This window comes from Gallus gallus, chromosome 6 (assembly GCF_016699485.2).
Source record: "Gallus gallus isolate bGalGal1 chromosome 6, bGalGal1.mat.broiler.GRCg7b, whole genome shotgun sequence".
Taxonomy (NCBI): domain Eukaryota; kingdom Metazoa; phylum Chordata; class Aves; order Galliformes; family Phasianidae; genus Gallus; species Gallus gallus.
Window position 1 is genome coordinate 25,070,291 of NC_052537.1, and position 12,135 is coordinate 25,082,425.

Here is a 12,135-nt window from a genome sequence, read left to right on the forward strand (position 1 = left end):
TAGGTAATTTTTCCATTTGCTTTTAGATACAATACAATATATTTAGAACAATATAATTCCTCAATCTTCTTTCCATTAGTATTTCTAATCTCTTAGGAAACAAACACTATTTCTTCAAACTGCTACAAGAAGTGGACAAAAAGTTCTTGCAAGGTCTGCAAAGAGAGAATAGGGATATGACAGAGAGCTGTGGGTAGGCAGCTGTGAAACAGGCTTTAGTACAGCTTTTAGCTGTCACCTTCAGAGAAGAGGACGTTGAGCTGCCCCCCAGGGAGCACACACAGGGATTCACATTCTTGCAGGTTAAGCAGGAGGAAGATTCATGCTCAGATGATGCGTGCTATGGCCATATCTTTTATACTGCACATGACCGCGTAAGCTTGCAGGAGACTGCATTAGGATGGGATTCTAGGAGGCATAGCATTTTTTGAAGGCACGGCTTTGTGTGCCCCAGCAGAGCAGGAGCAGCTCAAGGGGAGAAAGGACAGGGAATTCCCTTCTACCTGTGAATGTTTCACAGCTCCCAGCTACCACGCAAGGCAATGCACAGGGAGGTGGGGGTCACCCTCTCACAGCTTGCCAGATGGTGTCCTCATCTTACACATGACCTTATAAATACCTTAAGTCTCTGCAACTCCTGTAGTCTTTCTTAAGTATTATGCGAGGAGGGTTTTTAGTAGTGTCTTCCTCCCAGATGAAGGTGAGAGGTGCCAGATAAGTTTTCAGTTAAGAGAAGATTTGGTGATTGAGAATTAGAAGATTGAATAACAAAATATGAGTGAGGGGTACAGGAATCAAAGATAAGGGTGTGAATTCTGCTGTTGGAACAGAAAGGCTGTTGGGTAGCATAGTGGGAGGAGCTGATTCTGCTAATGAGTACATTACAAATCTAGGCATATTTCAAATTTTAAAACAAACACAAATATTCCTGATCATGAACCATGGCAGCAGTGTGCTGCTTTCCTCCAGGGCTCTGGGAGACCTTCTGGGTTTGGCTCTGAGAAGGGCAGAGGATAAGGAATTTCTGATAGGTGTGACAGACCATCATAATCCTTCTTGTAGAACTGGAAGGAAAACCTGGGGTGGGAAACTGTTCTGCAGTTTCAGATGGTGCTGGGGAAGGGAGAGTTCAGCATGGATCCAGGATTATTGACCTAGTTTCTGTTGCTTTCCATCATTTTAATCCATTTTATTTTTAGTGTAGAGCATGTAGTTGCACATCATACACAGAGCACTTGTCAGCTTCAGCTTTTCTCAGGGCTAACCAAACTCTTTATTGGGGGTGTTTCTATTAATCAAAACATTTCCATGATTTAACTTTTTAGGAAAATGGTTATGAGATATGATGTGTTTCTGCCTCTTGAGATCGTTGTCTCAACTCCGCTGCCAAACACAATCAAGGATTGCTGCTATTTGTGTTTTGCTGCATGATCTTTAAGGCAAAGTAGAGAACCTCAATCCAATTTATCAGGACAAGTGTTCACATTAGAGAACTATCATTTAATTTAAAAAATAATGAGAGGATTTCAGAGAGAGTAGAGTAAAACATCAGCTGGATAATTAAGTAATCAAGAACTTCTTAGCCTCTCTCTGTGACTGGAGAAATCACAGCACATTTTTTGTATGTTCTTATCCTTTTGAAAACTGCTAAACTGATTTAACTCGGAGGCAAACTGGATTTTAGGGCACATCCCAGATGGACTGTCAGCCCACTGACAGCATCTGCAGTGTCACTGCTGCTGGAGACTGAGAGATTACCATTCATTTTCATATTGGCAGAGAAATCACAATACTTGCATGCAAAGAACTTGTATAGATAACCTTTTTAATATATGCATAACTTATATTTAAAATATTATAAGCAAATGGTTAGACAAATTTTGCTTTCCTTACTGTTGAATTCCTGTTGATTATATTATCTGGGTAAAATGAACAAAGGTTTATTCATGGATGAGGTCCAAATTTTTCATACGTGTTCGCCCCACCATCATGTCTCCGTGTGATAATTATTATTCGGAACACATTTCTGAATGTGAAAATTCGTTCTGAACGGGCTGAAAATAGCTGTTGTTAGGGGGCAGTTCATCGGAGCACTGTGGTGGTGCAGTGCCACCCAGTGATTGTCTGTCTTACTGCAGGATGGTGTAAAAGGAAACGCGTTTCCTACTCTACTGTCGGATTTTCCTTTATTACTACTTTGTATCCAAAGTTATAATCATGTATCCAAAAGGTTCGTCGTGTGCTGTCTTGGCCACTGCCCCAAATTGCTCCCGGTTGAAGTTCTGATGAGATTTTACTCTAGTTATTTATATCTCTGCAGCAGACCATAAATCCTTACATTCAGCAAGTGATGGCTTATCATTTTCATGCCACTATGGTTTAAAACATGCATTAAATTAACTGCCTGAGGGTTGTGGCCTCAAATAAATCAGAAGGCAAGTATTTAAACCACTACTAACCCTTTCTGTTCCCAGAGAAACAGGTATGTGCTGCTAACACAGACTCTTTTATGAGGTTGGTGAAACAGGTGAATCTGCTTTTTATCAGAGGATACTGACATCTTCTGAACGAAGTCAGATATTCAAAGAACTACATAACTATCCTTTGAGTGAACTGAAGCTTTCTGAGCCCGTTTTGTCCCTGCTGCTAATGAAACTACAATTTATTATAGTGTAGAACTACTATACTATATTAAATAAAATATTGTAGTATTGTAGGGGATTGTTTCTCCTGTGGCAGAGGAATTTTTTAGGTCTTGCTAGCAGGAAGGTTTTCACAGAGCTCAGAACATTGGTTTATTCTACAAGGAAGAGGTAAAAAGTCATCCCTCTTGAAGAATTTCTTCCTGCCTAGAACTTTACTGTATTGCACGAGTACATCATTCATAGCCATGACAGTCACAGCACTCTTGCAGGATGGCAGCTGTGGTTATTTACTTTTTTACCAAGGAATACAAAGCATGGGATGCTGAGCCACTGGTCCTAAGCCATAGGAAGCTATGGTCACAAACCCAGATATCCTCAAATGTCTGTCCAGCTCCTTGATAGTGAACCTGGTGATGTGTTTTGTAGGTTTTTTGCATTATTTTTAGTGAATAATGAGGTTTTGTTCCAGATTTGTCTTCTGTTTGCGTGTAAATCTGTTGAGTGTTTTAACTCATGGTAGTTGTCTTATTAAAAACAGGCTTCAGTGCAAACTATCACAGACTACTGGTGTGATCACCCTATTACACCTGCAGAGCTGCCAGAGGTGCAGCCACCACGGGGATGAACTTGTCAAATGAGAGAGAATCATCATCGCCTCCCTGGTGCCTTTGTTACATAGGAAGCATCACCACAAAGGAAAATGAGGAAAAAGAAGAGTGCAAAACCTAGAAGAGGTACTTTGTTTATTAATCTCTTATGAGAAGTGTGCCTTGATACGACTGAAGCTCTTTCAGGAAATAGAATGCTTTGTAATTAAGTGATACGTATAGAGAATGCATTATAAGATGTGCATTGTTCTCCAGCCCTAATGGTAACATCAGGCCATTTCAAAGCCTCCCTTTGAAATTACGCATTTTTGCCATGCAATCAGTAAAATGAAGTGCTGCAATTCAGGCTTCATTAAACCAGGCAGGATTTTCTGTTGTTGCTATTAGCTTGATGTGGAACTGTAAAAGTCGTACGCAGTGTCCATTCTGCTGGGGACATGCGCATGGAACATTACATTCCCTGCCCTAAAAGCTATCAGATGAAAGAATTTGTGACCCCATTGAGGGAAAATGATGAGTTCAAGGGCTTGCTGGTAGCAGAGCAAACAGCTGCTCGTACTTTCCTGCAGCTCTTAAGGCACAGAGCTGCTGTCTTGTCATGTGCCCTGCTTTTGTACCAAGCCACTAATGTCCTGAGGGACGCTAATGTCCTGAGGGGACAAGGCTATAGCACTTAGGTAGTGCTGAGTGGGAGAGGAGCACGACCTGCGCGCCTACAGACCCTGCGCAACTTCTTTCTACCGGACCTCTGCGAGGAGATGGCGGGGCAGAATCCCACCCCCGCCCTCAACGCCTCCCCCGGCGGCCATGACGGTCCGCCCGCCGCCGTTGCTAGGAGACGGCCCGGCAGCGGTACCAGCCCCGGGCAGGGCGCTCCCAGCCCGGCCCCGCCGGCACCATGGAGGAGGAGGTGAGCCCCACGCCTGGCTTTGGGCTGGGCAAACGCTGTAGCGCAGAGCAGCTCCAGCTGCGTTATCTCCTTTTAGTTTAACGAAATCAATATTTGCTCTCGGATTTATTTACTCCTTCATTTTTGAAAATGCTCAGCTTTCTGTCTGGAAGGACAGCCTGGCAGGAGAGCCCCGAGCCTGCCTCCGAGGTGCAGTTTTAAAGGTACACCTCGCCCTCAGATCACAGCGTGGAGATGTTCCGGCTGGCTGTGACCAAGCTTGAGTAATGGCAGCAGTGCCCCTGTGACAGGGCAGTGAGCTGCGGGCTGATTCACCTCGCTGCTCAGCACATCCAGCCAACTTCCAAGGAGTGGCCGTTCCACCTCTGCTTGGTGTGGCTGTTTTCCGTTGAAGGCTGTAACAGAGATTAATTTAAGCTGTTTGGAAAAACATTGGTGGGATTTGGTGTATGTTAATCGAGCTGGCAATATTTGGCTTCATAACAGAGTTGCATCTGAAATTTCCCCCCTTTGAAAAGTTTAACAGAAGCACTTCCTGCAGGGGATGGATTTGCTTGCTTCACTGTTACCAGTGCTTTCTGACGTGCTCAGAGCTGGCACTGTTTGCGTGAAAAGAATGAACTAATCATACTGAACTGTGTAGGGAACTGGGAAGAATCAAGACTAAAATGCTGTCTTACCTGAACAACCAGTGGATTATTTAAACAGTCACAATGGTATTTTCTAAACCCATCTTTAGAATAGCTGTGGTACTCAATTACAGGAGCTCTGAGTGTTAAAGCACAAGTTACTTCAGTAAAATGGCGGGAGAGCTATTTGAAGAACAGACTGAAAAGCGCCTATTGCATAGCAGCAAGAGAACTGCAATTACAGAAATATTTAACTGGATTTCCTAGGTGTTACACACTCAATATATTGCTTTTTTATATTTTTGAGGTCAAAAGCAAAATGATCAGTTCCTCCCATTAATTAATTATCTCATTTTACTCAGGAAAAGTCTGCAAAGCTGTATCTAGAAGAAAGTGCATTTGAAGCACTGGAGAAAGACTTTGAAGAAGTCATCAATCTACTTAAGGGAGACAACACTCTAGAAAAATTTAGAACGGAATATGAAAAGCTCTATGCTGTTCTGAAGAAGTCTCATGAAAATGAGAAGCGACTCATGGAAAAATGCAGGCAGCTGAATGCTGAGCTTGTGGTCAATTCCTCTAAAGTAGCTGCCCTCACAAAGCTCTCTAAGGACGATCGGGGAACTATATCATCAATGAAGGCGGTAAAGTTTTGAGTAGAATTAAGTATGACATGAAACTGTTAATGAATAACTTGGTAGTAAAACTGTCTACAGGAACACTTTCTTTTATACAGAGATCTAAATGGGGGACCAAGTGTAGAGCTAGCATCTCCAGTTCCTTAACCTCTGCTTTGCTACTGATTGCTTTGTTTCCTTGCCCTGGTATTTTTACTCATCTCAGCCAAATTCCGCTTTTATTTGCATAGGTCTAGTACTAAGTTGACCTCATTGGCTTTCTATTGCTCACTAGTACAAATACTTCCATATCTGTAAAACTGCATATCTGCATTTCCAACTTCCACAGCTCTTGAAACTGGAATCATTATTATTTTCAAAGTGCTGCTTGGATGTTAATTATTGCCAGAATATGAAAAATCTACTTACATGCTGAAATATGGATTGTAGATGTTTCATGGTGTTTCTGAAAAGGAATCCTATATAGCATTTCAATGTCACTTCACCAATTTACTCTAATGTGTTCTTTGTTATTATTGATTTGAATGCAGGCAAAGTGCTTGACTTGCTAAAGAATAATCAATGTTTTTAGCTTTCTACTGAGGTTTGACTACAGTGAACCTAAATCTGCCAAATGATCAGAAAATAGTATTTTGAGCTTTTTTTTTCCTACTGATTGTTTAAAAGCTTAGGTTGTGGTACCTAGATTGGCATTAATTTAACACTTAGTTGAGACACCTACGTGCCTTGCAATAAAGTGTTATTTTCTAAGAATAGGAGAGGCTGCAAGTGCCATTAAATGCTTCAAAATAGTTATTAAAATTCTTTATAGACTTATTCTGTTCCAGTAAAATAAATTCAGTATAACAATAGGACATATTCCATTAGCACTATAGAAATAGAAGTTACTTAACATGAATTTTCTTATCCATAGAATTACAAAGAAAATAAACACTCAATAAATACAACTAGCAGTGTTGTCATGCTGTGGCTGCAGCTTGCAAGCCTGTGGCACTGCTCAGAGCACCCTCAGGAAGGGGGAAAACCTCATATAAAATCTTACTGATTTTTTTTTTTTCACTGCTGCTAATCAATATCTGGTAGGTGGCAGTCAGGAATTGCAATGGTCCTTACCACTTTCTATTACATGGCTATGCTCCGAGTGTAAACAGTAGCAAAGACAGTCCTTCAAGATGTTCCCAAGCTTAGGCAATATTGTCTTGGTGATGTCATAAAACTGAAGAGTGGAAGAGTAGGGGAAAAAATGACAGCCTTTACAATGTCAGCAGCTGATTTGAAGCTAAGACAAGTTATGCCTTAACAATATCACCTACTATTGAAGCAGCTAAATGATTTTATAGTGAAAAAGCTACTTGACAATACGGTCATATTAGAAGCAATGTGCAAAACACAGCATGTGATGTTTAAATTCCAGTTGTGTGCTATGGACCACATAAACAGCACCGATACTTTTCAGTTTGGATGTGAGAACTAGTCTCTCTTAAATGTTCAAGAATTATTTTGATGTTATTTAAGATATTCATGTTATTTGTGGGATTTGACAGGCATTATCCTCCAAAAAGAAGAATAACATGAAATATGAAGAGAAGTTTCATTACACCTGTAGTATCGTACTACAGTTTTACTAACACCCAAAAAATATCTTTCACAGGTGCTTAATGCAGGTATTGAGGAAGGTTCAAGTGCTCAAATAGCAAATATGATGTTCTGCAGCACTCAGTTAGACAAATAATCTGTTCCAGTGTTTCATTACTACAAGTGATAAGAGAATCCCAGTGGGGTTGTTCCTGTAAGAATGGTATAGCTGCTTCAGATTAAGGCCCTCAATCTTGGTGACTTGATGGGTCATCAGGGTAACAGGTTTATAGGTTTGCTTTTGTGGGTTGTTAGTTCATATACAAATAAAGGTTTCAACCGCGCTGCAGAGGCAGAATTTTTCTCCATGTGTAGCCTGGTTGTAATCTGTAGGCTTTGTTGAGGGGCAGGGGTTAACTGCACAAATCAATTGCTGGTAGGGCCCAGGTCAATAATAATCAATAGCTGTTACCATCTGTTGGCTGTTCAGTGCTTTGGTTTGTAGTTTTAATAAGCTGGACATAATAGTCTGCTGTTTATTGTTATGTCAAAGAAGATAAGGACCAAGCTGAACCCTAGGGAAGTACAATTCTCTCTTTCACTGTTAGGGAAACTGATCTATAGGGCTGCACTGGAAGAACACCAGAATGGGAATTTATAGGAGCTTGTACTGCCCTGCTTTGAGTTACCAAGTTTTCAGTTTTAAGGGAATCAATCCAGTGTACTATGAAAGCATTTCATAAATTCTCAGATGGCTGATGCGATCTTTGGGTCTATGTAAGGAAAATAAAATGAAGGAGTCACGCTTCATGAATTCTGCTTCACACTTTCCAGAGTACTTATTCTAAATGCAAACATCCAGCTTACTTCCATCTTTAATTATACAACAAACTGTATGTACCTACATTTGTACTGCAGTTACTCAGTGATTCTGATACACTCTGTCTTCTTTCAGTTCCCTTCTCCACTGAGTAAGAATGCGGTTATTGTTTTCAATTAAAGCATTCCCCTTCAGAAATTTTCTCTACTATTGAGTTTAAAGGAAGAGAGATTATTTATTCTTTGGTCAAAGTAAAATAAACAGCGAAGGAATCCATCACAATGGATCCCAGTTTTGCTGATGCTGAAGTTTGTAGCATTTTTTTAACTTAGATTTTGCCTTTTAATGAAGCCATCCTCTGTACATGCTAACCCTATTGATAAAAGTTGTTTCAACATAAATGAAGAGCTAGTTCAAGAAGTTTAGCACAGGGTTTCCTGCAATCACAGCCTGTCTGAATGGCCTCACTGACTTCAGGTGATCCCTTCTGTTCACTCTCACCAAAACAAAGTGCAGTTATGAGCCTAAGGACTCACTCAAGCCAGTAAGACCTCTTAAAAGGCTTATTGATATTATTCACCAGCTCTGCCCCCCCAAAACTCCAATCATAATGATTTAATTACCCAATTTTAATCACAGTTTAATCAGCCAGCAGGAAGCTTTGATTTAAGTAATCAGCTTTAATCTTATTTTCTATTTGCATTTTTCTAGAGAAAGATTGGTTGTCTCTTGCTGGTTGCCAGATCTGAAACATATATTTGCATCCATATTTTATGTTGGGTTTTTTGCCAGGCAAGATGATATGCTATGTCTTTATACCATTATTTCAGCCTAGCATGCATTTATTTAAATTTCATAATTTAATATTTTTATGTAAGAGAATAATGAGTGAAAAATTTATTACCTATTAGATTATATCTAATAGCTTATGTGAGATCATTGCTGCATTTAAATGGAAATTAGGACTCTAAATATGTAAAACAAAAATTGACTCCAGTATTTAAAACTGTTCCAAACATGCTTGATATGTAACTGAAAAGCATTTTTCTAACTAGGTTTTGAACTAAGTAATTTACTAAGTAATGAAAATATGGTTTGTTGATTATAATCTTCTTCAGAATTTCAGAACAAGTAAAACCCACCATTTAACTCCTTATTATTAGTCTGGAAAGGAAAAAAAAAAAAGCCATAGGACAAACATTCTTGGTCTTTAAGCTCCATCTGGTTTCTCAAATTTGGATATGCTGAACTAATTGAATAGTTAACGTGAAAACATTTTCCCTCTAGCTTGAAGAGGCTACAGGTGCTCTATTCTGTATTAGTTTTTCAGCATATTCTGGTAGTCTGCTATTTCTGCTGCTTCAATGACTTGAAGTTTTTAACTGAGACTACAAACAGCTTGGCACTATGTTTATTCAATTTGAAAGAGCTCAGTACATACATTAACCATATACCATAACATAGTTTGTCATTATTTCTAACTTAATGTTAAATAGGTTTATGTTTAGAACCAGGGATGTTAATTCAAATAAGGAATTGCTGTAAAAGAAAAATTGATATACATTATTAATCATCAAGTTGTCATAGAATGGCTTGGGTTGGAAGCGGCCTCAAAGACCATCTAGTTCCAGTCCCACTGCCGTGGGCAGGATTGCCAACCATTAGATCAGACTGAGCCAGAGCCCATCAGCCTCTGGAGATGGGGCAACCACAACTTCTGTGGGCAGTTATCTGATATTAATTGTGGAGGTATTTTAACTTTTTTTCACTGCTCCATTTTTGTATGATACAAGTAGAAATTGAAAGGGATGTTTATTTCCTGGCCCTGAAGTTAATGTAGAGTTACAGTGTCATGCTTGGTATCTACATCCATTAAAGTCCATGAAATCAAACACTCTGTCAGCAGACAGGTGAGAAAAGAGCATGAGAGACAGAACAGCATGCTGTGATTTGCAGTTCAGGAACTTCTAGGGCTAAAAGCATTATCTTCATTGGGAATATTTTTTCCATTAATATGTCTGTATGCGTTCTGATTCAGTGCAATTTTTAGTGCAGAATTCCAGAACTACCAGAGCATGATTTGAATCTGGCAAGGAATAAGCCTGCTATGTGATTCTTAAGGATCTTTTCCAAGGGGCAGAAATGCAGAGGAAGTTAGCAAATGAGTTTGCTTAATTTCCTATACCTGCTTGTGGATATCAAACCTTGGGATTGAGAGTTTGGCATTCAAATAATTCTACGTGTTGAAGTTTGGCATGAGAACTGTGGCTCATCTAAATATGTAAAGCCAAAATACACTGGGTCCTCACAGATGCAAAGGAACAAAGAGGTAGCAAGGCCAAGAGTAACATCTCTTTCTCCCTCTCTGGGAAATAGTCATCTGGTTGTTCACTGTTGTAACAGCTAATAAGATTGTTAGAGAATTAGGTGAGCCATGAGAGTGCAAGGGGATTTTGTAGGCACTGTGTTTTCGGTAAGTGTTTAGACAGTAGTGGGAATTAGAGGACCAAAACCTCCAGGAGTGAGATTTGATAATATTCCAATCTATGTGTTAAGAGCTTTTGTGGTGTGAACTGACATTGTCTTAATAGCTGAAAATACCCTCATTCCAGTGAAAAGACAACTGGTGAAGTAAACTATTGTAAATCTGAACATGAAAAAACATGAAAATCTACTTTCTTAATTAACCAAAATGCAAGGCAATTTTTAATTTGTTGTTCCCTTTCAACCCAATTTAATTTCTGTTCATGTTTTCTGTTTATTTTTTCAAGGAGATTGAGAAAGCCTGGAAAATGGTGGATGCAGCCTATGAAAAGGAGCAGAAAGCAAAGGAAACAATTCATTCACTACAAGAGGAAATAGCACACCTAACTAATTCAGTGGAGCAGGGATCTGGACTGTCCTCCAGTCAGGAGTACAAGTAAATTTTCCCCCAAAAGAGCAAGTGCCTGATCTGATTTTCTGTTATTCTACACCTTGTTTAGCCACTTATACACTAGAAGGTCACTGGAAATTAGAGACAGAAATCTTTTCTCCGTTTTACTTTTCTCATGAGTACACATCTATTTGTCCACGTGTTTATGCAGTGAACAAGTACAGAATCAGACTGTTTGTGAGTTCATTTAGCACTGAATTAAGCTGAGAAAACAAAACAAAACAAAAAAACAGTATCACACACTTTCTCAGTAATGGTCCCAATGTTTTATCTGACAAGCATTTCAATATACTATGTCTTTCAGAGTGGGATTCTGTCAAGAATTTAACGTACAATGACAGCAGGGCCCAAAAGATGAGAAGAGGAAACAGGCGACTTCTCTTCAGTTCCTAGTTTTGTTATAAGGCATTATCACTGGCTGTATATATTCATTTGGTTTTTTTTTTTCAGTTGAACTGTTGAACAACGCAGCCACTAGCATAGAGTGACTTAGTCTCAGGTGGAGCCTCTGGCTGCTACAACATACAAATAATTATGATCCTGAGGACCTGTCGATTTTAAATGTCCCCCAGGAGCCCTCTTTATAGTCAGATCCTCATGTTGTTCTTATGCTTTATCATTAACTATGAACTCAAAGGTGAGATAGAGTATATTGACCTATAGGATGTGTGTACTTTCTGTTGAGGTAGCTGATTCAGCTATCAGCAAATTCTGAATTGCTATATTCACACTGTGTGAAGGTTTTTATATTACATGTTCTGGATACGTAGGGGGCATGCTCATTTTTGGGTTTTTCCAACTCTTCTAAATGTGAGGATGGGATAAAACAAGAGAGGGATTTACTGGACTAGTAATGGTGACTCTTAAATGATCACAGTAGGTAAAGCCTATAATTTGATAGACCAAAAGAGTATTATTCCAAGAAGAGTTTAAAACAAAACAAACTTTTAAGCTACTCTTTCTCACTGAAGATCTTGTTCTGGTGTAGGAGGAAGAACAGAAAGGACCTCTGCCACTGCTTAACTATCGTTTCCTTATTTCCAGTATCAGTGAGTTGATAAAATACAAAGAAGAGATAACAAAGGAGAGAGATCAACTCTTGTCAGAGGTCGTGGAGTTACGTCAAAGTCTAACTCAAGCCACAGAGCAGCAGCAGGATGCAGAGAGGGCAAAGGATGAGGCAGATCAAGCTATTATGCAGGTCTGTACAGCTCACCAGGTGATGATTTTAGGCTCTGTCCTAAGCGATTCTCCGCTTCTGCAATTGATCTCTGTTGACTAATATACAACTGTCTACTCTTCCACATCTAGAGCCTTTTCAGGAATGCTCAGAAAGGAGTCTGTTGTGAATTTTTATACTTTTCTCTATTTCTTG

The 12,135-nt window shown here is 39.5% G+C and overlaps 1 protein-coding gene across 2 annotated transcripts in view; it reads left to right on the forward strand.

Annotated features, from left to right (window-relative positions):
• The window catches only part of CFAP58 (cilia and flagella associated protein 58), a 59,444-nt gene that overhangs the window by 665 nt on the left and 46,644 nt on the right, over nucleotides 1–12,135 (forward strand). The window contains exons 2-5 of one of the 2 annotated variants that reach the window (XM_046943329.1): nucleotides 3,184–3,379; nucleotides 5,155–5,436; nucleotides 10,597–10,745; nucleotides 11,805–11,961. In XM_046943329.1, the coding sequence (XP_046799285.1) occupies nucleotides 5,326–5,436; nucleotides 10,597–10,745; nucleotides 11,805–11,961 (417 nt within the window). In that variant the 5' untranslated portion in view covers nucleotides 3,184–3,379; nucleotides 5,155–5,325. Of the gene's footprint in view, nucleotides 1–3,183; nucleotides 3,380–4,087; nucleotides 4,164–5,154; nucleotides 5,437–10,596; nucleotides 10,746–11,804; nucleotides 11,962–12,135 lie in introns of those variants that run through there. The other variant, XM_421748.6, reaches the window with a different exon arrangement.